This window comes from Cryphonectria parasitica (genome assembly GCF_011745365.1).
Source record: "Cryphonectria parasitica EP155 unplaced genomic scaffold M406scaffold_1, whole genome shotgun sequence".
Lineage (NCBI taxonomy): Eukaryota > Fungi > Ascomycota > Sordariomycetes > Diaporthales > Cryphonectriaceae > Cryphonectria > Cryphonectria parasitica.
Window position 1 is genome coordinate 4,256,090 of NW_024468909.1, and position 26,105 is coordinate 4,282,194.

At 54.0% G+C, this 26,105-nt stretch overlaps 4 protein-coding genes across 4 annotated transcripts; 3 read left to right on the plus strand and 1 right to left on the minus strand.

Annotated features, from left to right (window-relative positions):
- Nucleotides 1-333: 333 nt before the first annotated feature.
- M406DRAFT_96877 (uncharacterized protein) lies at nucleotides 334-2,428 on the minus strand (the record flags this gene model as incomplete). Its single annotated transcript, XM_040926344.1, has 4 exons — nucleotides 334-1,052; nucleotides 1,120-1,932; nucleotides 1,995-2,183; nucleotides 2,404-2,428. The coding sequence occupies 4 exons, from the start codon at nucleotides 2,426-2,428 to the stop codon at nucleotides 877-879; spliced, it is 1,203 nt and encodes a 400-aa protein (XP_040781534.1). The 3' UTR covers nucleotides 334-876.
- A 1,064-nt stretch (nucleotides 2,429-3,492) lies between these two features.
- On the plus strand, nucleotides 3,493-5,741 carry M406DRAFT_217105 (SNF5-domain-containing protein; the record flags this gene model as incomplete). The annotated part of the gene is made up of 2 exons (XM_040915494.1): nucleotides 3,493-5,381; nucleotides 5,408-5,741. Coding segments are annotated over 2 exons (2,223 nt in total), but the record flags the coding sequence as incomplete, so codon positions are not given.
- An 820-nt stretch (nucleotides 5,742-6,561) lies between these two features.
- M406DRAFT_285322 (uncharacterized protein) lies at nucleotides 6,562-9,180 on the plus strand. Its single transcript, XM_040918607.1, has 5 exons — nucleotides 6,562-6,958; nucleotides 7,074-7,327; nucleotides 7,386-7,652; nucleotides 7,711-8,835; nucleotides 8,901-9,180. Exons 1-5 carry the CDS (start codon nucleotides 6,862-6,864, stop codon nucleotides 8,994-8,996), a joined length of 1,839 nt encoding a protein of 612 aa, XP_040781536.1. The 5' UTR covers nucleotides 6,562-6,861; the 3' UTR covers nucleotides 8,997-9,180.
- A 579-nt stretch (nucleotides 9,181-9,759) lies between these two features.
- Nucleotides 9,760-11,059, plus strand: M406DRAFT_246904 (mRNA capping enzyme, alpha subunit; the record flags this gene model as incomplete). Its single annotated transcript, XM_040916432.1, has 2 exons — nucleotides 9,760-9,941; nucleotides 10,060-11,059. 2 exons carry the CDS (start codon nucleotides 9,760-9,762, stop codon nucleotides 11,057-11,059), a joined length of 1,182 nt encoding a protein of 393 aa, XP_040781537.1.
- Nucleotides 11,060-26,105: the final 15,046 nt, after the last annotated feature.

Here is a 26,105-nt window from a genome sequence, read left to right on the forward strand (position 1 = left end):
AATAAAAGATACACGTTTTTATGCAACTCATGCGAGAGAGAAGTGCGTGGGGGAGGGTGTGAGCGGAAATATCAGAAAACGCGGTTGACTCTGCACGACGCGTGACATTACAATGGACCATCAGAAGAGATTGGAGGAGGTTCCTGCGAGTTGTCATACGAAAACATATAGCAGGTCGACAAGTAAGTCCTGAGGAGAAGATTTGCAGAGTCCATTTGGGCAATCCTGTGATATCATGTTGTCCTGGCCCACGTCTGAGCTGTCCTCGCCAAGTTTGGTCAAGTTAGTAGTACCTTTAGCATCACCACAAGACTCATTTTGCTGTACGTTGTTCGTATCTGGGGAGGGGTGTATTCGGCTGTGATTTTTTTTTCTATACAGGGGATATCCGCTTGACCGCTCAGCCTGGCTCCTCCGTCATATGTGGGCGGGCTTCTCATCTCGAGATTGTGATCCGTCGCCCAACATGCAGGCGTCGCAGCGATCCAATGGAGGACACCCATGAACTTAGAGAACATGACACGAACAGAATCGCCGAGAAGGCAGAATAGTCATTCCACCAAGAACAGAAGCCGTTCATTCCGAGGGGGGAAGACTAGGCCTGCTCCCTTAAGACTCATTTCCTACAACCCACTCTTTTCCCATCATCTCGTGCCATCTTTTGCTTTTGACATCCCCAAATGACATGAATGTTTTTTAAATGCTTGTTTTCCTTTCTCCTTTTGACTCCGGTAAATTCATCACATTTACCGTCTTCTCGCCCAGAACACCCCGGGGGCGATCTCATTGGCCGCATTGCATCGAGTGCCTCGCTGATGTAGATTGCCCGGCGGCAATGTTCTTCGGTTGCGAGTATTGGCAGACTCACAGATGCATCTAGGCCTCACTGCTGGCTGGCTTCTTCTTCTTCTTGCCCTTGTTCTTGGACAAAGGCTGCTCGAGAATCTTGAGGATCTCCTCATCGGTGATCTTCTTGTCGGTCTTGAACTTGGTCAAGTCCCAAGCAGGTGGCGCACCAACCTTGGTGATGCCGTTCTTGGTGATGGCTATTTCTAGGTCAGTCATCTCTCTCACTCACTCACTCACACACTCTGAGCACGGGAGGAAATCAGATCTTACCGATAGTCGTCCAAGTCCTGGCAACAGGGGAGTTATCCTTCTCACCGACAAGCTCGTACTGACGGAAGATACCCGACCGAACACACTCTACCACGCCGACCTTGGCATCCTTCTCATCCTCCAGCTGTCGCAGACTGAAGGGGAACATGTTGAACTTCTTCTGCACCTCGCTGAGGATCTTCCTGGATGTAGGCCGCTTCAGAGGCTGCTGCAGGGCGGTGCGGCGGTGCAGGGTGGCCCTCTGCTCGAGCTGCTTGACCTTGCCCGATCCCAAGCTCATGCCTATCTCGACACCCCAGACCTCGCCAACTTCGGGGGTGCCATCGCCCTTGGAGCCATCACCGGGGGCGAGCACAATCTTCTTCTTGTCCTCGATCTCGTTGCGGCCGAAGAGCCAGGTGGTGGTGCTCTCGACAGTGTTGACCTCGTAGCTCTTGGCAATCTTCTCGATCAGGGCGTTGATCTGACCCTGTGTCTTGGGCTTGGCGGCCGCAGCCTTCGCCTTCTCCTCGTCAGTGCCCGAGGCAAGCACGCCAGAGGGAAGCATCAGCCTCAGGAGCAGCTCGTTGGCGTAGTAGGTGGCCAGCATCAAATCGGCAGCCCGGCCCTCGATCACATCCTGAGGCTTGTCCTTGGTGGCCACAATGATGGTGTCGCAGACGATCGAGGCGAATCCGTCGATCTGGGCACCGAGCTGGATCTTGACGGGCTCGCCCTCCTGGAGCTCGACAGCAGCCTCCTTCTCGTCCGACTTCAACGGGGTGTAAGGGGTAACATAGGAGCTAGGGGAAACGGTCGTCGGGTGAGCAAAGCCTATGCTCAGCATCTTGTCAGCAAAAAAACCTTTCAAGCACGAGGACATGCTGCTGCAGTACCTTTCGAGACCTTCTTTCCACGGTAGACCTTGGATATCTCCTCCTCAAGGAGCTTGTCACCCTGCTCACAGATCTCGACAATCTTCTCGCCGGCGACGCAGAGGTCCTTGACGGCAGCCAGGACCTTCTCGGAGATCTCAGCAGCAGTCTTGTACTTGGTAAGGGTATCGGGGTTATTAAGGGTATAATCTGCCGCGCTGGGTCAGCGTTTATGCACGTGGTAAGGTCCCAGCTTTCATGTCTCCTTATTGATGTGATGAGCCTGAAGAGACTCCGGGCTGCCACCAAACCACTCGGAGCCATCTCTGATACCCTATTCCCAGTCCAATTGGAACAGGAAATAGGGCACGAGGGCAGGAAGTACGATATCGAGGGGTATTTGGGAGGGGGTGAGGAGGAGTGAGCTGACCGATTTCCTTCTCTTCAGTCGCCATTTTTGCTGTTATGCGTCGACCTCGAAAGTCGATGCTAGTATCAACGAGAGTCTGTGTTGGTTTTTTTTCGCTTGTTGATGGGAGGTCCCAGGTGAGGGAAAGGGAGGGAAGGGGGGAAGGGTTAGGTTAGGTACTCGAAGTTGTGACGAGATGGAGAAGGGAGAACGAATGCAGAAGCTCGGCTTTGCTTGCAGGTGAGGGAGGGAGGGGAGCAGGTATTTTCGACCCCTCTAGAAGCGTTTTCAAAGCGGGGGAGGGGAGCCCTGATTTCTGTGGGATCCGGTGACGAAAGGCAATTGGGTACCGATTTGCTTCTGCAACAGGCACAATGACAGCATTGCCTTGCTGGTGCTGGTGCTTGGGTTTTAGTATTGGGAGCTCCACCTTGCCCAAGCTCTGCTGCTGAAGGGACCCATAAGTTAGCAGTTAGATCCCTGCACACAGGTGTGGCCCGCTCTTCCTCGCACCAGCCACAGCACCGTCCGTGCAACTAGGAAAACTGCACTGGCCTCCGTAACTTTTCTCCTCACCCAGAAACCCCCAAGCTGAAAGTATTTTCCCAGGCACACGGGTCTTGGCCTTCTGCCGCAGCTGTTAAGCCACCCCAACTTGCACTCGGTCTGCAGCGGAGACCGGCTGCTCAGCATCTTGCCATCTTCCCACCGCGATACCCTGCTGCAAATGGGAGCGCGACAACGCGACGGCCCCAAGCCCGTGCTGATCTCGAGCCTCATCATTTAGGTTTTGGATGTCATTGATTGCACATGTCACTCAACATCATAGGATTAATTACGCCTTGCCTCCTCTTCTGAGACGCCTTGCTTTTGCACCATCAACAGCGCGTCCCCTCGTCGCGACAGCGACCCTCACACCCACGCACCTCGACCTCAACATCGACCCTGACCTCTTGGCTCCCCAATCCGACAATTGCATAGTCGTTCATCATGGCATCGTCTTCTGATGCCTCGTCGTCTGTCGCTGAGGCGACGGCCTCGGTCGCTGCACCTGTTCCCCCCGCCACTGTCAGCGAGCCATCTTCAGCTGGCGCATCTGAGAGCGCGACTGCAGGTCCCTCTTCATCCACACCCGCGCGCGAGAACAACACAGGTGAGGCAGCAGCGTCGAGGGACCCAAAGTCCAAGAATTCAACCCCAGAAGTTACTGTTCCTGTGCGCGACAGGGAATCCTTTGAGAGGTACAACCTGGAGAGGATCATGGATAGAGACAAGCTTGCCACGGCAGCCCTGAAGCAGGCGCAAGACCAGATTGAGCAGTTCTCCAAGAGGCGGCGCATGGAGATGACCGACTACCGCGCTATTCAAACCGACTACGCTCAGGCATTTCCTCACCGGAGGTTATATGGCGTAGGGTATAATGGCTTTGGCAACGGCCACACCGAGACCTCGACACAGCCTCGCCTCATCTACCCCAAGGACAAGCCCCGGCCTGGCAACCGGACAACGCCAGCGCTACCCAAGCCTAGCCGCAAGGACATGAAGGAGCAGGCCGAGCAGTACGAGGAGCTGGTACCGATACGGGTGGAAATCGACTATGACAAGGTTAGGCTGCGCGACACCTTCACGTGGAATCTCCACGACAGACTTATACCGATCGATGTGTTCTCTGCGCAGCTTGTGGAGGATATGGGTATCAAGATGCCGCTCGACCGCCCCGTCTGTGAGCAAGTCCACCAGCAGCTGCGGGATCAACTTCAGGATTTCTATCCTATGGTCTATTCTGAAGAAGACGCCCTCGACCCTGAGCTGCCCTACTCGGCATACAAGAACGACGAAATGAGAATATTGATCAAGCTCAACATCACAATTGGCGCCGTCACCCTTGTCGATCAGTTCGAATGGGAGATCAATAATCCCATAAACTCACCCGAAGAATTTGCTCGCGTTATGGCGCGTGATCTGTCGCTATCGGGAGAGTTCACCACAGCGATAGCGCACTGCATCCGAGAGCAGACGCAGCTTTTCACCCGCAGCTTATACAGCATAGGCCACCCATTCGATGGCAGGCCGGTAGAAGAGCCAGATCTCGTGGCTGCCTTTCTTCCCTCGCCGCTCCCGACCGTGTTCCGACCGCAGCAGCAAGCGAAGGAGTATGCGCCATATCTTTACGAGATGGATGAGGCCCTCATGGAGAAGAACGAGGGCGCATTCCTGAGAGAGCAGCGGAAGCAGAAGCGGTCGGTGAATCGGCGTGGTGGTCCCCAGCTTCCCGATCTCAAGGAGCGACAGAGAACGATACGGACTATGGTCGTATCGGAGACCCTGCCTGGCGCGGCTACATCCCCGGACAAGAGCGGACTCTACAAACGAGTGGGAGGCACTGGTGGTGGAAGAGGCAGGAGAGGAGCTGGCGGTCACGACGGCGCCTTCTCAGATACGGACGACAGCGATGAGTCTGGCCCAGACTCTCCAGCACCGTCGCACGTTCCGACCGGCACAGCTCGCACGAGAAATATGCGCGGTGCTGCAACTGCGGCGCAACAAAAGATGGCCCACCTGGGTCGCTCAGAGACCCCCGAAGTCATCACGTCACATCATCACGAAACCCGAGTATCTTCGACTAGGCGATATGGCCGCGAAGTCCAGGAAACTCCGGACGAGCCACGAAACCACCTAGTCACCATCAGGATACCCAAGAGCTATGAGAAGGTTCGACATCTGCTCTGGAGCTTGAAGACCGGAAAGCCACTCCCATCAGGCTCCCAGACGCCAGCTCAGACACGGGCAGCAAGTGCATCCACACCACAGAGCCGCATGGCGCCCCCTCCACCGACGCCCTCAGCGTCAAAACCAAGCCTTGTAAAGGCTCCGAGCAATGCATCCAGCGCAACCCCGCAGCCTCCACAGCCTCAACTCGGTCGCGTGCCCGCACCTCCCCCTCCGGCTCAAGGAGAGCCTCCTCTTTCTGCTGTAAGTCCCTCTGCACTCTGTGTACCGTGCTCATTGTATGTCTAACACAAAGATCCACACAGCCTCCTCCTCCTGACTGGCTCAATGCAGCCTTGGACGGGCTCCGTCAAATTTGGAAGTTTGACGCCTTCGAGGGGACCATGCGGCACTGCGCCGTCCACGCCGATAGCGAGATCATCATCATCCCAGCTCTGCAGATCCCACCAGGCTCAGCACCGCCGCCAAACGTCAAATGGATGTTCCTGCCCAGGATACGCTGCACGGACTGCCCCGGCAAGCTGTACACTCCAGGCCCAGGGGAGTCTGCCGATAACTTTGCTGTGCATCTAAGAAACAAACAGCACCGCGAGAAGGTCAACAAGCGAGTCGGGAAGGATACGGTGCCCACCTCCTTGTAGGGCCTGCTGTGTGATACCCGGTGTCTGGGGTAAATGGGGCGTTCGCGGTGGGGCTGATCGGACAGTAGGATATCTGGTGTCTTCTGGTGGGTTAAACCGGTGTGTGAGACTGGCTAGCAATAGCCCCCTATAGGGCCACCCGTGCTTCTCTGGAATGGACTGTTTTCTATAGGATAAATAGTGAATCTCATGTGAATATTTTCCTGATGATATAACGGGTGCCCCTCCTCTCTTGCTCCTTTCTGTGCATGCGACCTTCTCTGTCGGGGTCTGCCCTCATCTACGTTCTTCTGCAGCACAGTGGATGGTTTCTAGTATAAAGTATTGCACTGGATCCTGGAACAAGATTATGTGAAACTTCGTTTTCTCCTAGACACATGAAGAGAGTACCACCCTGGCAGTGGCACTGGAGTATCCGGATCAGCCACACCCGGCAATATTGATCCTGAGAGGCCCGCAGACAGATTATAGGGCCCATGTATACACATACAGTATTGTAGAATACTTGCTTGACTTGGAACATCAGAGCGTTTATCTTGGTATCTGATTGAAGGGCAGGATGACAAGAGCTGATGTCTTCAGGGTTTAGTTATGGGAGATGGCAGGGATGTGGTTGAATGACAAGGATGGTCCGTGCTCCACTGACATTCGTCATTGCTAAGTGCTCCCATGTTCCAAGCCTCTCTGCAGTCGCAGACAAGCTTGTGGAGCCGAGTACAGCATCTTGAACCTCACAAGCTTCCTCCTCCATCTCACCAGGCATTGTCGACAACAACCCCCCCCCCCCTTCATTCACCGTATCGAGACGTCTTTCTCTCAGATATCTAGAACACAACTGGGCCTGACCTCATCGTCATAGTTCCGGCACTCCCTGCTGCTCCGTGACAACTGGAGAAGACCCTGTGGTCATATGCCCCCTCCCCCGCCCTGTCTGGCCTTGTCTTGCCCTGCAACCCTGCGACGAGTCAACAAGCTGCTCAAGAGGTGGGTGGGCTGACTGTTCTTCTGATTCTTTGTCAATCAGAGAAAGTCTTGAGCTTCGACAGGACCACGCGTCTCCCTAGCATCTACCTCTGAAATTCGCTCTTTTGAGGTGCTGCTATCTATCATGTGGAACGACGAAGACAACAATCCCTATGGGGATGACTTTGACAGGAGAGACTCCTTCACCTCCTCCATCGACAATCCATCCTCACCTGGCCAGTGTGCGTACCTTCTCCAAGTTACATACTCACTTTTCCCAAAATCTGATCACCATGTTTGAGGATGTGCCCCTCGATTCATCCTCAGAGGATACTGACTCTGAATGGGAGCCTATAGATCCACAGTATGATGTGCCACAGGCTTCAGAGGATTCTCACCACTCCGAATACCATCCCCCAGCGAGGCTGACGGAAAGCGATGAGGATGATGAAGTTCAAGCGCAGGTGGTCCCGCGGAGGAAGCCTGGTGGCTATGATAGCCGCATCGAGCAGATCCTGTACGAGAACCCACAGCTACCAATATTGATCACCGACGCCGGGAAAAGTTTGGAAAGTGGCGGCAGATATATCGTCTACACTATTAGGACAGGCGTAAGGAAATGTGGCTACCCGTGCGGTGTCTTATCTTCTTTGCTGACGAACCCATCAGGACCTCGAGGTTCGCAGGCGGTATTCTGAGTTCGCCTCCCTTCGCGATGCCCTCTGCCGACTTCACCCTACCCTCATCATTCCGCCCATCCCTGAGAAACACACCATGGCCGACTACGCCGCCAATCCTACCAATGCGAAGCAGGACCAACAGATTATCGATCTGCGCAAGCGCATGCTTGCCGTCTTCTTGAACCGTTGTCGCAAGATGGAGCAAGTTCGCACCGACGGGGTCTGGTGGCGTTTTCTTGATCCAAATGCGAGTTGGGTAAGCATTGTAGCCGCACACATTTAGTGAGATGATTTGCTAATCTCGAAGTCTACAGAACGAGGTCCTACATTCCCACCCTGTTGCGTCCATACCAAAGTCTGTCTACAAAGCCCCACCCCTGGACCCCGCGAACCCGACGCCCGCCCACAGCTACCTCCCAGTACCAGCAACTTCGGCAAGGTTGAAGTCGCAAGGAATAGGCCCAAGTGCGGAGGCCGCTTTCGGAACGAGCAGTGATCCAGGGCTGGCCAGATTTCCACCTGACAATGCCAACCTCAGCGAGCAAGAGCTCGATCCCTACTTCACGTCTTTTGAGACGTCGATCAAAGAGCTGGAGCAGTTGCTCATGGGACCCATGGAGAAAGTCAACCGGCGCACCCTCAGTCACCTCTCCACGCTGTCTTCCGACCTGTCGGAGCTTGGCGCCAAGTACAACGCATTCGCGTTGTCCGAGCAGGACCCGACGCTGGGCCCCGTGATCGAGCGGGTGGGGCAGGCGGTAGATATGTCATATGTGGCGACAGAAGAGCTGTCCACCTCTCTCGGCGCGAGTTTTGCTGAGCCTATGAGAGAGAACGCTCAGTTCGCCGGTGTTGTCCGAAGCGTGCTGAAGTACCGAGTGCTCAAGCGCGTGCAGCAGGAGATGACAAACGACGAACTCAATAAGAAGCGGCTGCTGCTGGACCAGCTGGAGAGGAGCGAAGCGGAAGCCCGGAGAATTGACCAATACCTCAGCGGGAGTCAACAGATCCAGCCACCCAGAAGATCTACAAATTCTCAAGAGCCGCCAAATAGTCATCGCAGGGACGGCAGCCAGGAGGATACTGCTTCCATCGACTCTGACTTTCCGCCTACACACGGTGACATATCTTCAGCACCATCGGCTACGATTGGTACTCCCGAGAGAGCCAATAATGGTGCCAGCCACAAGAAGGCAGCAAGTGGAAATTCAATCACGAACAAGATCTTTGGTCCCATCCGGCATGCTATCCAGGGTGTTGCCGACGTTGACCCGGAAAAGACTCGCCGCGACACCATAGGCAGGACGCGGGAGTCAATCGCTCAGCTCGAACAGGCACAGGTCGCAGTCGCACAGGATGTCAAGGATGCAAGCGCTAGCGTTCTGAAAGACATGAAGAGGTTCCAGAGGGAGAAGGAAGATGATCTGAGGAAATACATGGTAAGACTGCCCTACTCCTACTCTCAAGGGGAGGTCTCTCGGTCCGCAGCTAACATTATCTGCAGCTTGCCTATGCAAAGAGTCAGATCGAGTGGGCCAAGAAGAACAAGGAGACGTGGGAGGACGCGCGAGCAGAGGTCAACAAGATTGATGAGTCCTAGAAAGATGATGCAGCCTGTGCGTGAGACTGTTACTCACAAGATGGGGCGGCCTCTTGAGGGACGAAACGACATCATGATTGACTCTGAAGGATATGCCCGTTATTTTATTTACTTTACAGGGCTTTTGGCTCACTGAAGAAGGGCTGTTGTAATTGTATAATGACCACCGATATTTACAAAACTGCTTGATTCTGGTATTCATCCATGATTCAGGGGGTATTCAGCATTCTCAAGGATCGACTATAGAAGACGTCAAGGAATGGGCTTGAAAGCGCGTATGCCCAATGTTGGGACCATGTCAGATAACTGGTCCAATTCTCAGAATGCTGTCAGTGGGAGACCCCTGCGTGCAGTGCCCCCACCCCGCCCACTAGCACCCTGGCGTGCCTGGCTTTCCCCTGGCTGTTCGCGTCTAGTATGTACAGTAGTGAGCCACGGCAGGCAGCGCAATGTGCCTTTGGTTACTTAAGTAGGTATTCAGCTATTTGTTGGTTGAACAAACTACCAGTAGTTGGCTCACCTTCGCATCAGGAACTTTTGATTGAAGAGGATACAATTTGCCCAAAGCCTGCCCCTCCCACTTTATCATCTTTTTATATTACAAAAGACTATCCATCCCCAGTTATGCCATTGCTGTTGCGCCGACCATCACCTACTGGGTACATGTCATTGAAGTAGCAGCTATTCGAAAGCGATCAAACGAAGCAAACGCCACACGCCCGCGGTGGAACAGCACCAGCACCAGAGCAGCACCATGGCGACTATGGCACAGAACGCAAAGCCTATCGACAGGATAGACAACCCTGGCATCAAGGCTGAGGGCCAGCTGCTCATGGATCTGCGCAGGGAGGTCTCGCAGCTGTTGCAGAGGGCTCAGCCTGGATTTCCCGGAGCACAACCTGTCAGTTTTGCGAGAAGACATCTGCAGGACCTGCTGCAGAAAGAGTACGTTTCCTCACACAAATGAAATGGCTGGATAATAAATATAAAAAAAAGAGCTGGCGAGAAGGATATAGCCTCCCCCGGTGCCGTGCCCCTGTGCTGACCCTCTGGCTCGATGTAGCTACTACGTCTGCGAGAAAACCGACGGCATTCGCTATCTCCTCTACCTGACCCAGGATGAGCACGGCTCGGAGGCCGTGTACCTGATCGACCGCAAGAACGACTTCTGGTTCATGCAGAACCGTAATCTACATTTTCCAACAAAGGAGAGCGAAGGTGCCTACCATACGGATACCGTCATCGACGGCGAGTTGGTCATGGATCGCCAGCCCGACGGCACCGAGAAGCCATCGTTCCTCGTATTCGACTGCCTTGTCCTTGATAGCAAGCTTCTCATGGAGCGGCAGCTTGACAAGCGCCTGGCCTACTTCCAACACAACATCTACGTGCCCTACAAGAACCTGTTCAAAAAGTACCCGCACGAATCCAAGTTCCAGGCCTTCCAGCTCGTGATGAAGGACATGCAACTCGCCTACGGCCTTGGGAAGATTTTTCACGAGGTCCTGCCCAACCTGACACACGGCAACGACGGGCTCATCTTTACCTGCCGCGAGACGCCTTACAAGTGCGGCACCGATGAGCACATTCTCAAGTGGAAGCCCGCCGACGAGAATACTGTCGACTTCAAGCTGCACTTGGAATTTCCCATGGTCGAGCCAGACGAGCAGGACATCGCCGAGGGCTACCGGGAACCCTACGTCGACTACGAGAGCGTCCCGCTGGCCAAGCTGCTCATCTTTGCGCAGGGCGAGGTCCCAGCCAACGCGAATCCCTACCGTGAATACGGCAATCTCTACATCACGGAGGATGAATGGGAGACACTCAAGAGTCTGGGTGATCCGCTGATCGGTAGGATTGTCGAGTGCTATGTGGACGACGGCGGCAGATGGCGCATGAGCCGGTTCCGTGACGACAAACTCCATGCCAATCACATTAGCGTCGTCGAGAAGGTCATCGAGAGCATCCAAAACCCCGTCACGCAGCAGATGCTGGAAGACTACGGCGCAGCCATTCGCGATAAGTGGAAGGCCAGAGCCAGACTCGGCGGCGACAAGGCATAGAATACTGCTATGCAAGAAAGTCTGAACCGGCTGCACCATGCATGCGCGCCATCAAGCGAGATCAACAGGTCATAGATACCTTGGCCCGTTTCTTCTTTTAAGGTGAACGAGTGGAACGATATATATACCGAAACGGTAGGGGATGAGGCTGGAAAGGATTCATTCAGGAAACTAAGTTTGTGTGGTGCCATTGAAAGTATGGTATTCCCTGGGCTGGACTGAAAAGATGGGTGACCGACGCAAGAAAATAACCTAGGAGCTGGGCTGTCGAACAGGGAGGGATTCCTCGCAGCCGTGAGAGGACCTGGCAAAAAGGTACTTTGCGCTCAGTTCCACCAGCGGCGGCGGGGGCGTTACATGCCGCAAACCTAGGCAAGTCGATTATTATTTATCAATAGCTTGAATAATTTTGGTCTCCCCCGTGGAGATTCGGCGCAGGACAGGACGGAATGATAGCGGCAGCGGCCGGCGGCACAGCCTTTTGAGTCACACGGATGGACAGTTTGTTTGGGTGCCCCCCCCCCTCCTGATTTCCCCTTCTGTTTTCTTCTTCTTTCTTTGTGCGTTCTTAACTACGGTGGGCGTTATGGAAAGCGGACAAGGAGCTATGGGCGTACAGCCATGGCTCAGCTCTACTCAGGCTCGCATATTACGGTTGATTAAATTTTTACAGTATTTTATTGATCACAATGAATTTTCACACCCACTAGATAGCGGCTCCCCCCGGGGGGGGGGGTTTCTTCTTGTGCCCCTTCATCTGCTTTTCTTTCCTACTATACTCGAAGATCAAGTTGACACAAGTTTACAATGATATGAAGAGCCTCCATGATGTCCTCACGATTTGTTCGTTTGGTACACGAGGTAGATAACTTGGGCTGGGGAGAGAGCATGGCGAGGTTGGGAAATCTCTTCCAGCGACCAATCATGATGTCAGGAGTGTCAGGCAAGAGAGAGAAAAAGATATTGAAAATCGTCATTTGGATTCATGCTCATCAACTAGGTCGACGAAGCAAAAAGAAACCTCAAGTAATGGCTCTTCCCCCCTTCCCTTGAGGGCCAGGCCGTTCGTCCATTACCTCCTTTGTGCCGTGTGCCAAACCGTCATGTACAAGAATCGCAAGAACCAACTGTTGCGCATTCACGAAAAGAAAAGACGTGTCCATATGCTCCTCACCCAAACCGCAATTCATCAAAAAAGGAAACAATTGGCTATCCTCTTGCAAGCCCCGCCAACTACCGTTCCCAACTTGGAAACAATCACCGTCGCCTCAAGAGAGTGAGAAAGAAGAACCGCACACATCGCTTAGCCCCCAAAGAGACAGACCCTCGATTGGCCCCTTCCTCACAAATCGAAAATTTGCCGAAAAAGGAAAGTCCGTGTCGAGATGCTGCAACAAAGGCACTGTGCTGTGATTGAAAGAGCTTGGGAGGTGAGGAATGTGTTTCTCTCTCTCTCTCTCTCTCTCTCTTTTCTGAAGTCGAGGCCGACGTGGTGCCATGATGGTGTAGGGAAATCAGTATCATTTAGATGCAGGCGATTGAACAAGAGAGCTGATGATGGGAATGAACAGATGATGGATGGAGGAGGATGAAAGAGGACCGCCGCGCCAGCCTCTTTAGGAGAGCAGGGCGATGATGACGACCAGCATGACGGTGCAGTAGACACCGCTGCCGGTAGCGCCATCGCTCATCATGCCCATCATGGGCTTGGGCACAGACTGCTTTCCACGGCTGGTCAGGGGCACGATGCCGGTTGGGCCAGCGCCGCCGTTGAAGCCCGAGCCGGTGGCGGTGGTGGGCGCCAGGGTTGACTTGAGGGTCAGCGTGAAGTTGGCCGAGGTGGCAAAGCTGGTGTTGCCCCACAGCACGGTCTCGGTGGAGGTGGTGAGGGGGCCGCCGTTGCTGCCGCTCACGGTGGACGTGCGCAGAGACACGAGGGTGCTCGTGCCGTAGAAGGTGGTGCCACCACCCAAGCCGGCAACGGAGCCATTGCAACTACCACGGACGGTGCTGATCTCGGTCACGGTCACGGTCACAGTAGCAGCGGACGCGTTGAGAATGGACGCGTCGGTGAAAGACGAGGTGAAGGCGACCGAAGAGGGGGTCGAAGCGACCGAGGCGCTCGGGGTCAGCAGCGTGTCTGTGAGGGTGGCCGGAGACATGGCCATGGCTGAGGCGGCGGATATGGACGAGAATGCCGATGCAGGCGTCGTGTTAGGAGCTCCATAAGGTCGCGCACACGGTCCGGCGCCGTCTCCCCACTCACCGCAGGTCTCGGTCGAGGACGTTGTAGTGGTCGAGGTCGAGACGGAGGAAGACATGGAGGAGGCCGAGGAATCGCCTGCGATCGAAGCGATCATAGACGTAGTAACAGCATTAGTGGAGATGGCCAGGACGGAGGTGCTGTGGTTGGTGGTAGTGCTGGTCACAGTGGTGGTGACAGTCAGGTTGACGAAGTCGGTCAAGACAGGACTAAAGAGAAATGTGGTCAGTCAAACACCCTCACCAAGCCACACACACGATGGATTGTTTGATGGCTGGACGACATACATGATGGCAGTCAGAGTCGGCTGAACCGAGGTGGGAGCAGACATCTCGTCGTCATCGCAGGCGTCTGACATGGACTGCGTGGTGACAGCATCGTGGACAACACGATCGTAAATGTGACCATCCAGGAAGGCAGAGAAACCGTCCATGTAGCCAGAATCACGCATCACGGCGCCGTTGGTGGCAGCGGCAGCGGCAACCACCTGACCAGCGGGCGTGGTGTGGACCTGGGCACTGAGTGCCTTGATGTCCATAGAATCTACAAAGACAGAAAAGCGTGTTAGAGAATCCTCGTTCGACCTAGAGCAATGGCTGGTGGCCACCTAAAGAGGGCAAGGACTTACCGAAACCGACAACGACCGCGAGGCCGATGATGATAAACATGCACAGGACGGCGAGAACACTGACGGCGGTCAGGATCTTGTCCTTGCGGTCAACAGCCTTGATGCGAGACAGGAAGGAGCCCTTTTGGGCCGCACCACCAGCAGAGACCTTAGGGGCTGGAGCAGACTCCACATGCTCCTGCTCAGGGACGGCAGGAGAGTTCAGGGGGGGATAGACACCCTTCTCGACGTCGGTGATATCCTCGACATCGATAAGGGGCTCGTGAGAGATGGTCATGGGGTTGTCAGTATGGCCGCTGCCGGCCAAGTCGTCCTTGCTGGGCTTCATGGCCTTGAGCTCAATGCCCTCGCTCTGCTGAGTGGAAGCGTTGGACATCTTGTCAGGTCGAATTGGTCCTAGTTGGAATGAAGGTTTTAGCGGTGAAGATCAGCCCCGAGCTGTGCTGCACTGTTGGAAAAAGCCGGCGTAGGACTCCCCAAAAGCAGGTACGAGAAGTAGTGAAGAAATCAAACAAGGTCGCGTCTTCCCTCTGTGGCGTGTTCAATGATCGCGAGCTGTTGAAAAGCCGGCTTGGGGGTGTGTACAGTATGGGTATCTTCGCGAAAGGAATGAAACGAACGTTGGATTGTGAATAGCGTTGGGGTGCAATGGGAAGAACGGAACGGGCGAGAAGGGCAAAAGGACAGAGGGACAGAAGTAGGAAGCGACAGTCATGGTCGTAGGAGACTCAGGGGATGGAGTGACTGGTGAAATTCAAGCATGAAGATGACTGGATGGGACGGGCGAGAAGGTTGGGCAGACGGGAGATGTTGTGTGACGCGTTTCGAGGAGTGAATGTTTGCACCAGCTCCCTCCCCTCGTTACTCAGCGACCGATCGCAAGGGGCAAAGAGGACAGCGCGTGACAGGAGACACAGGTGATACGTACCTTGAGAGAGCCGGATTCTTGATGATAGTCGGGTGTTGCGATGATCGAACGTTCGTTGAAGGTTACCGTGAGCTTGACGGCGAGGAGAACGAAACCTCAGCTTGGTTCGAGAGGAGGATAAAGGGGCGAGGGTGGAAGGAAGGAAGGAAGTCGAGAAGAAAGAAAAATCTACAGTAGCCTGCTCTTTTATGTAACCCTGTCCCCCATGTCGTCGTGAACCATGCCTATTATGGAGATAGTGATAGTAAATGTGGTGTTGTGAGATCAGTCTCTATTGATATGATCTTGTGGGATCAACTTTGTCGACATGATGCTGTGAGATCAGCCTAGGTGCTGTAGGGGAAAGCTAAGGCAGCTTGGCTGTTGACGAACCTGTTTCTATGGCAAACTCATCATCAATGTTCCCAGCATCCTGAATTTATATTCAACAAATGAAACTCTCCTACCACCAGGCCCTTAGCAAGAAGTTGCCATTAGGAGAGTCTGAGCCTTTCTGTATCTGATCAATATGAGCAGACTCTGGCTGGGTGATATCCAACATGAAGACAAGGTTTGTGCCAGCAAGATCCGTCCAGCACCTGTGGGGCCACTTTGATGTGATAGCAGCCAACTCTTTGAGAGGAGAGTTGGCATATTCCCACCTCTTCTTGATACAAGCATGCTGTATGGTGACTTGACTGCAACTATGAAGTACACTGCTGACAAGCAGGTCTTTCCTGGCAGACTATACGTAGGATATGGCCTTGGTTTGGCTAGAGCATAAAAGGTTGTCTTTAGTTGCTTCCAACAGCCACAGGAGTGATAGTAAAGATGTTGGCCTGACCTGACTCACAGCCTCTGACAACCCCAAAGGTGTTGCTCCTTCTTCTGCAACTCACTGTCCATAAAGTGTTGAATGTCCCCACTGTATCGTCTTGGAGTTTTGGTATAGACACCGAGGCTAAACCACCGGGAATTGAGGAATCTTTGTCTCCAAAAGAGTGGACCGAGATAGGTAAAGAGGGAATTGTAATGACAACTTTGTCACAGCTGCACTTTGATACCAAGGTGCTTGCCCTGTTCTATACGACAACATCTTCTCCAGAAGTCACCCTGGAGATGACACTCTGTCAACCCTGGGAATAGAGCAGGACCTTGCAGCTCTGATATCCCACATACGGAAAGAGAGTGTCCAACAAGTGTTGCTTCCGCAATGGAGTAACAGCTGATATGCCATACAAAGCATTTGGTAGAGTGATTAAAACAGCCCAGTATCACGGCTGCTGAAGCTGACTGCACTGGGGAAACCAATCTTCGTAAAGGACTGAATACCAACAAACAACACACAATATAAGCCTGCATCTTCTGACATTGGTCGCTGCGTTACCCATGAGAACTAGACAGTCCATGGTACTGAGTCTTCCAATGACTCTCTCGTCTCCATCATTGAGTTTCTCCCACTGCTGTCCCTTGCACATTTCATGATGCACTTGCATCCAATAAAGAATATGATGAGACGCTAGAAAGTTCTGGGAGGCTCGGATCCTGAATTGAAAACTGGCCAGGCGGCCCTTCACTCGTGCTGTTGTCCATCCCAACATCTGATCGGAGCAGGCACACAGGTGAGACTGAACTTAATCCTGAGATTTGGCCACAAAACAAACATTGTCATGACTGTTCCCCAAGATCCCATTCCATAGACAGAAGGATGGACAGGACTGGAGTATCTCTGCTATGGCAGAACCTGTGATGCTGGCAGCTCTGGAAGCGTGTCCAGCACATAGCACTGCTGTGGAGGCAACAGAAAGCTCTGCGAAGTCAAGCTTGATAAGACTAAAACATTGACTATGTTATAGCGAGGAGATTGAATGGCAGTAAGAAGTAAACTAATAGGGATATAAGGAGTTGACGTGGTGACAAGGGGAAGATAATCAAGAGATCTCAGGTTGGAGGAGGACGTCGAGATAGAGTGGAGTGCCAGGGCCCTAAATTGCTGAGCTAGAAGCTATACAGTAGGTTCCAGGGTAAGCTTGGGCCCACAAAAAAGCCCATGTGGGGAGCTAAACTCCCTGAGACTTAGGCACGCGCCGTTGACCGAGCGAGAATGTCGCGTAACAGGCGTGGTACTGCGTACTTGGTACGGATTACTGTGTACTACAGCGCAAGTTCCGCCATCAACTTTACTTACCCATCAGCGTGGGCCGAGCACATACGAATGAACTGGTTGGAGGCTCAGTCGCTTTTCCTTATTTTTTGTTTCTTCCCTTTTTGGCAAACCAATTCTAGGCGACAGCCATCCTGCCAATCAATTTATAACTAGGCGAACCCCTCGATATCATCACCGCGTTGGGTCCTCATCCATTTTTGCCCGCTGATTCTCGCGTCTCGAGGCGACACTCTCGCGACTTAACCGCAGTGAGTCGCCGCTCCCATCTCGCCCTTACTCTACGGCAGGTCCAGGCCAATTTCACTTCAAGGCCGAGATTGTTTCGAACCTGAGAGTTGCGACGCTTGTCCGACCAAATATTTGCGCCTGTCTCTCCGCCTCTTCTTGCCTCTCTACCTTGAACTGCCCCCCCCCCCCCAAAAAAAAAAACCGCTCCACGCTCACCTCGGCCTTGGGAGCGCTTTCGCACCACGCAGAATGTCTCGACGGAGAAGGGCAGCTGAGTCTGCGCCCGAGGACGAGCAAGAGGATGGACGCGACCCGGAGGGCCTCAAGTTCAACCAACCTCTGTCGTGGCGCGCCGGCAGATCTATACCCACTGTAGAGCTCGTGAAGCGGCTCGACACCTTGTCCAAGGAGTTGACTGAGTTGGATCAGGATTGGGAACACAAGGAGTCGCTTATCAAGGTCGCGGAGGAGCTCTCTTCGACCAATATTCTCGGTCACAAGGACAAGGGCGTCAAGGCTTTCGCCGCCTGTTGCTTAGTGGACATCCTGAAGATATGCGCTCCGGACGCGCCATTTACCCCTAAACAATTGAAGGTGAGGTTAGCCCTTGGTTGTATATCCCGCGCATATCTGGACAGCACTTGGACCGTACGCTGACCATTGCCGCCGCTCAGGACATCTTTGCGTTGTTCATTACCTACACCCTACCCGCCTTGCAAGACCCCTCCTCGACATGGAACAATCAGCACAAATATGTTCTCATTTCCCTGGCCGAAGTGCAGAGCGTGCTTCTTCTCGACGAGATCCCTAACAATGACGAGCTGTTCGTCCGCCTGTTCACCAATTTCTTTGATACCGTCTCGGGTTCCAAGGCTTCGTCAGGCGAGCCAGTCGGCAAGGATGTCGAGCACTACATGACACAGATACTGGAGATGTTGATCGATGAGGCATCCACTATACCGTCCAAGGTGATCGACACTATAATGGCACAGTTCTTGCGGGCCGCGGCGCCAGGCGCCGTCAAGGACAAGGCTGAGCAAGCGGCAAGGGACGACAGCCAGACGACCCTCCTGCTAAAGGAAGAGCCTGCGGCGTACAAGATGGCAAGGTCTGTCTGTCTGGGAAGCCAGGAGAAGATGTCGCGATATGTTGGACAGTACTTCAGCGACGTCATCATGGATGCATCAGGCCTGGCTGGAAATAGTGGCAATCGAGCTGGCGCAGAATCGGATGACGAGGAGGGCCTCGCTGGGCCATCTGAGGAGGACTTGAGGGAGCTCAAAAAGGCACACCTGCTGATCCGAGAACTCTGGAAGGCTGCGCCGGGGCTCCTGCAGAATGTCATCCCTCAGCTTGATGCCGAGCTCTCTGCAGACAACGTCAACCTGCGGCTGTTGGCAACAGAGGCACTCGGAGACGTGATCTCGGGCATTGGCGCTGCTGGTCCACCACCAGCGCCCGCCTTAGACCCTGCTGCCTACCCGCTCTATAAGATGTCAGACTTTGACACGGAAAGCGTCTCCTCAAACCCCCTGACGACGCCGCTTTCGCCGCTCTCATTTGCACAAACCTATCATCAACCATATCAGAACTTCTTGAGCCGCAAGAACGACAAGTCGCCTATCATTCGTGCGTCGTGGACTACAGCTGTTGGCTACATTCTGTCCACAAATGCTGGCGGCATTGGGTTCAGTCGTGAAGAGGAGAAGAATCTTGTGCGCGGGCTTGGCGAGAAATTGAACGATAGCGACGAGAAGGTTCGGCTAGCTGGCGTCAAGGCGATCGAATCCTTCGGCTTTAGAGACCTCATACTCAAGCTGGCATCGGATGGCGGGCTTGAGAAGGAGAACACGATCCTGTCTAGCCTCGCAGACCGGTGCCGTGACCGACGACCTCAGGTTCGTGTCGATGCCATGGCACTGCTGGGCAAACTGTGGGCCATCTCGTCAGGCGAGATTCTTGCCGGCAACAAGGTCGTCGAGGACGCGCTTTCTGCCGCGCCCTCCAAGATCTACAGCTCCTTCTACGCAAACGACCTGGAAGTCAACGTGCTTCTTGACAGGGTCGTCTACGAGTGCGTGGTCCCGTTGTCCTTCCCGCCCCCCAAGAAGGGCTCCAAGGGCGCCAACGGAAGCTCTCAGTCCCAGTCCCAGTCGGCAACGGGTAGCAACGACCAGGACGCCATCAGGGCTGAGCGAATCCTACTCATGGTTCGGTCGTTGGACCAGAATGCCAAGAAAGCCTTCTTTGCCATCCAGGCCCGGCAACCTCAATTCGCCAAAATCTTACAAACGTTCCTTAGGGCGTGTGAGGATTATAATGGCGGAGTCATGGACGAGGACGAGGATCGCAAGACTGCCAATGTCCAGAAGACGGTCAAGTACATATCTCAATTCCTACCTGATGATGCCAAGGTGCATTCCGAGCTTTGGAAGTTTACGAAAGCCAACGACCGCCGGAATTACCAGCTCATCAAGTTCATCGTGGGCCCCGAGAACGAGTTCAAGACAGTTCGAGGCGCTCTGAAGGAGTTGGTTAAGCGTCTTCACGGAAATCAGCAATCAGGCCTCGCTGACGTCCTGATTCCGCTACTCTATCGTTCCGGATACTTCATGTTTAACCGCAGCCATCTGCCCACCATACTGGACTACTCCAGGACGGATACGGGCGGCTTCGGAGCCACAGCCCATGAGATTCTAAACGAGATATCGCAGCGTACGCCAGATCTCTTCAAATCCCATATCGGCGACCTTTGCAAAGACCTCGCAGACAAGGCCCCTTCGGCCACCAAGGAGAATGAGCCGACGGTCGTTGAGACCCTCAAAGCTTGCGCATCTTACGCTCGGAAGTATGCTTCGGAGATCCCCAGCGATAGGAAGTTCACCCAGGTTCTGATCAACTTCGCACTTTACGGCAAGCCGTGGAAAGCTGCCAAATACGCCGTCAACATCCTCCTGGCAAAGAAGGGCGAGAAGAGCCTTCAGAACGCGACAGACCTCTTCCAAAAGGTGATGAAGGACTGGAAATACGGTGCACCTCATTTTCTTAACAAGCTCGCCATCGTGGCACAGCTGGAACTCTTGGCGCCGAAGGTTACCTTGGATCATGACCAGGCTATTCTAGAGATGATCCAGGACATCTTGAAGCAGGTTCGCGCCGACGCCAGCGAGAGTGATCCGGAGTGGGTAAACGATGCGGACATGGACGAGGAATGCGTCGCAAAGTGTCTGGCTCTCAAGATTCTCGTCAATCGGCTGCGCGCCGACGACCAAGACCGGGCCGCCAGCGAGGATGACACCCAACAGCGAGCGCGGCCGGTATTCAGAATGCTCAAGACCCTGATCGCGAGGGAGGGCGAGATGTGCAAGAGCAAAGAAACGCCCAAGCACTACAGGGCCCGGCTACGACTGCTCGCTGCTCAGCTTGTCCTCAAGCTGTGCAAGGACAGGCAGCTCGACGACTTCTTACCTCCTGAAGACTTCGACGCCCTGGCCTTTGTCACACAGGATGCGCACCCACAGACCAGGCGAGCCTTTGTCGAGAAACTGCAAAAATACCTGGTGCAAGGCAAGCTTCGACCCAAATTCTACACCATCGTGTTCCTGACAGCGTACGAGCCGGTGGCGGAGTTCAGGAACGGAACCGAGACCTGGATCCGCTCCCGCGTGAGTCATTACCAGCGAAACGGCCACTCGGTCATGGAAGCCATCATGCCAAGGTTGATCTCACTTCTTGCGCACCACCCGGATCTGGGCCATTCAGTGGAGGATCTGGCGGACCACGCGCGATACATCATCTATTATGTCAGCAACGTGGCGAATGAGACCAACCTCGGTCTCATCTTCCGATACGCAGAGCGGGTGAAGCAAACCAAGGACGCGATCGACCCGGAGAAGAGTGAGCATCTCTACATGGTGAGCGACCTGGCGCAGACAGTGATCAGGAAATGGCAGGAGCGGAAAGGTTGGGGCTTTGAAGCGTACGGAAAGAAGATTGGGCTGCCGACAGGTTTGTTCCTGGCGCTGCCTAGTCATGATGCCGCGCAAGAGGTAGCAGACAAGCAGTATATACCCGATGGGGTGGATGCGAAGGTGGATGAGTTTCTCAGAATTCTGGAACGCAAGAAGGTACGTTGTGGCCGCCGCCGCCGCCGCCTCCTATCCGGGATATTTACCACAGGGGCGATTTCATGCATTCACTGACATTTCCGCACAGAAACGCAAGTCTATGGATGAACGCAACGACAGCCAACCGCCCGCCAAGAAGACCAAAACGCCCAGGCCGATCCATCCTAAACCATCAAGGGCTGGGAAACAAACTACGCTAAAGAAGGCGGCATCGAAGGCGAAGACGCCGGCGAAAGCGAAGAAGCAACGTGCGTCGTCACCGGAAATTCCAGAATCCGAACGCCGGCGAAGCGGTCGTGCCTCGGGAAGAAAGAGCACAACCTATATTGAGCGGGACTCGGACGACGATGACGAGGAAATGCTCGAAGGCGTGGCGGAGTGGGACTACGGTGATGACGCTGAAGAGGGCGAGGATGGATCTGACGGCGACGAGCCTCAGCAGGAAGACGAGGAAGCTGAGGAGGAAGCCGAGCCTGTGGACGAGGCAGATGCTATGGATGAGGATGAGGATGTTCAAGGAAACGAGGAGGAGCCCGAGGAAGCGAGTGAGCTCTCGGACCCACCTGAGGAAGAAGAGGAACCGCCGGCCGAGGCGAATGGTCGAAGGAGTGGAAGGGCTGCCGCAAGGGCACAACACAAGGCTGAGGAGCCCAAGAAGCCGACTGCAAAATCCAAGGCTGCTACCGCGGCTGTCGCTGCTCTGCCGACCAGGAGCAGATCAGCGGCGAACAAGATTGCGGCAACCACAGCCGCTGGCAGGTCGAGGAGGGCCAAGGACGTTTACAAATCGTGAGGATTAAACTTGCGATGTCGTTGAGCTAGGTGCAAGCAAGGGGATTTGGTACTGGTATATCGTTGGGAGATGCTGATGCTATGGATAAAGTATCGACCAGTGCAATTTTGGTTGGGCCAGTTTGGTTTGGAACCTATTGGCGGCTTTATTCCTCTTCCTTGCCTGGGATCCCCCCCCCCCCCCGGGACCTTTTCCTGGATGGTACTTTGTTCTCTTTTCTTTATCTTGCTGCTTGTGCGTGGCCCATGACAGACGCTATGAAAGTTCCATGTTCATATTCTCTTCCTATTCTGTAGGTGGTGCTGATGTACAGTTAGCTCATTTATATACCCTTGCTTTTTTGTTTCTTGCGCAGTCTGCATTCTTCAGTTGACATTGACAACAAAGATTTTTTTAAGCATGGGGAAGATATTGTGCGAGTGTGTGCTGGCAGGTTACAGTAACACCAGTGCAAGGTCATACTCATTGCACAGTCACGACAGCTCTCTTGGCTGTCACCCATCAGTAGTAAAGAGATATGGTGCATGCAAAGCGTAGCTGTTGAAAAGGAATTTTACCTAACCCGCCACCATAGCAAACTGCTCCCAATCCCAGTTAGTCAAGTACTTGTGTACTGTACCATAGCAGTGAGCCCGTATTGAGACCGGCCAACCTCCAATGCCTACTACCCTCAAGGTAAATTGATTGTAGGTTCAGTTCAGCCTTTGTGTGTTTCCACGGCAGTGACCTTTTTGCATATTTGGGGCAGTAATACTACAGGACTAGGTGCATGCACGTCAGCAGCAGCAACAAGCACAATCCATGGTAGGCAAGCCCCCATGCCCAGCGGCCGCCACCTTTTTTTTTTCTTTCTTTTGTTCTTCTTCCCTCCCCCTCTTCTCATCGTCCAATCATTTGTTTCTCTCGTTGCTGAAGCTGAAGGAGGGGCGGGGGCCGGACGGCTATACGGCACCAAAGACAATGATGACCTTTTTCTTCAGTGTAGAGTTATACAAAGTAGCAAGTATCAAACAGTATGTCGAGTCTTGGTTTTGATTCCGGGAGCCAAGGGGGAGCCCACGCACAAACACCAAGTTGATCGGGTAGATAAGTAACAAGGCTGCCGGTGATCTGAAAACAAGTGGGTTGGCCGCTTTCTTTCCTCAGCAGAGAGTGGGAGAATATGTGACCTCATTATAATGATCCATTTTGCATCAGTTTCAGCTCATAGGCGCTTTAGTACAGCACATGCTATCCAAGTACTACTAGTGTGCAATCAAAACATGGCCGCACCATGGATGGATGGATGGATGGATGAGATGGTCTGGAAATGCTGGCCTGCTACTACCCTGTGGGGATGATGTACATAGTAGTAGCAAAGCCCTAACGGCCACCCCGTCCTTTTCTTCACCAACCTCCATCGTCTATCAACTAAAGCAACCCTGTATTTGTTTCATCCGTCTCACTTGCCTCGTGGTGGAAGGATTGCACAGTACTATTGTAAGGACCCAAAATAATAAATAATAATGAGTGGGTGAGAGAGAAACAGAGAAACAGAGAAAGAGAGAGAGAGAGAGAGCGCGAGGAGGGTCACGGCCATTGTCAGATCAGGATTTGGATCCTTTTCGAGACTTGCCCAGTTCAGTTCAGTTCAGTTCAGTCCAAGTCGGCGCCTGCCTTCCTTGATTTTGAACCCAACCTCCCCGTCCATCCTTCCTTCCTCTCTCACACTCACTCTCTTTCTTTCACTGTTTCCCAATTCGACGATCTATTCAATTCATTTGCATCCATTTGGGTGGCCCGTTGTGCAGCCTTTTGATCGTATCATTTTGACCTCCCACAAGGTCTCAACAAGCACAGTAGCACCCCATGTCAGGCTCTTTCTACCTTGATTGATATCGGCCTCCTGGGGGTTTCGTCATCGTTTTGGTCCCAACCGCCTCACACACACGCCATAAACTTGCACACATTCTGTATCTCCTCAGCTTCTACTGCACACTTGCTTTCTGGAAGTAGTAGCCAGCCATTCAAGCAGCCTGTACATCAAATTGCTCTGCTCTCCCTTTTCCCCTCACAATGCCACGCTACGTTTCCCCTTCGCGGGAGCCCTCACGCGGACGGGACCCTTCCGCCTCCCGCTCGCCCTCTCGCACCACGTCATCCCGCGCCGGGCGCCCCTACACAGACGGCGTCTACACGCCCACCTCGAGCGAACGCTCCTACTCTACCTCGCCTGTCCGTTCCCGCTCTCGTCGTCGCGGTGCTGGTGCTACGACGAGCCGCAGTCGGAGCCGGAACTTCCAGAGCCGGGACAGGGGACGGGGCCGCTCAGCATCTGCCTCGTCCGACTACCTTTACTACTCAGGCTCGGAAGAAGAAGGAGAAAGACGACAAGGACGGGATGGACGCTCGCACAGCCGCGCCCGCTCAACAAAACAGGCCGCCAAGGAGCGCCTGTCGTCCATCCTCGACACGAGCGGCAACACTAAGCAGGAGAAGGCCGAAAACGTCGTCAAGGCGTCCCTGGTCATGCTGGGTGCCATCGGCGCCGCAAGCCTGGCCGCCCACAAGTTCTGGCCCAAGGGCATCACCTACGGTGACAAGGACGACTGGGAGATGGAGAAGGAGGACGACAAGCATAAGCTCAAGAAGAAACTCAAGGAGGGTCGCGACATTCTGGAGGGCAAGGCACCTGGCGGTAGCGGCGGAGAGGGGGAAGGCAGCAGGCAGAGGATGAGTAGGAGGAGGAGGGGAAGCGAGGGCGACGGCGATGGTAACGACGGCGATTCCGGCCGCAGACAACAGTACCTCCGCGACCGCTACCAGCAGCGCCCAGCCCTCCCTCAAAACATGGACGGCGACGAGGGCGCACAGTTCTGGGACCGACGCGCCAGGATACCAGGTCGCCATCGCTACTCGGCTAGTTACTTGCCCGACGATGGCGACGCGTATGACCAGCGCGGTGGCGGTGCTGGTGGTTATGGCGGGCGGTACGTCGAGCCGCCTCCACCAATGCGCCGGCTTGAGCCTGCTCCTCCCCCGCCTCGTGTGCCCGCACCTCCTCGAACTTATGCCGACAGCGCACCGCTCGTTGTGCCTGCGGGTGCGAACTACCGAGACGGCCGTGAGGGAGGTCGAGGCCGTTATTATGTTGATGGAAGTACGATTGTGGTCCCATCGTCCAGTGAAAGGGCCTACGTGATTGAGAGAGGCGCGCCGCCCGGCCAGAGGCTCAGGGAAAGGGAGCGGGATGGAGGTTATTATCGGTGACGAGGTGTAATTGTTTCATTTATGACTATATGAGTTACGAAGCTTGCGCGATGCTGTGATAGATGATAAGATGGATACATATGGTCTTGGAAGGAAAGTATTGGGCAACGGAGACATCTGGGTACTTGAACGAATAAATGGTTTAAAGATTGGGAGCGACTGGTATTTTGGATATGAGCGCATCACTATGTGAAGAGCGGCGGGTTGATTCGATCGTCAATGATAACACAGATGGTCTTTTACTGTTTCATTCCTCAATCTGGTATTCCCCCACCATCTATTCAAACCCCCTCCCCCCCCCGGGGGGGCCCCCAAGAGAGGAGACAGAATCTGGGGGGGGAGGGGAGGTTTCATTTGTCTAATCAAGCAACAAGCAATGCCAAAAAGCAATTTCAATAAACGCATTCCTCCCCGCGCCGGACCATGTCTTTTCATCTGTCGGTGAAATGCTGTGCACGTACCAACCTCCCCAACCAAGTCCCATCCTACAAGTCGCAGTTTATATGCCGTATATCAAATTTCCAGGCTCAAATCTCCCCTACAGGACACTCATAGAAGGACGCTGCGTCTCCCACATGAGACTGAAGTCGTGCTTTTCTAAGAGGGTCTGTACCTCTAGAAAACAATGCAGTTGATGGGGAGATGGGAGTCCTGAAGGGTGCCCAAGACAAAGCCACTTTGTCT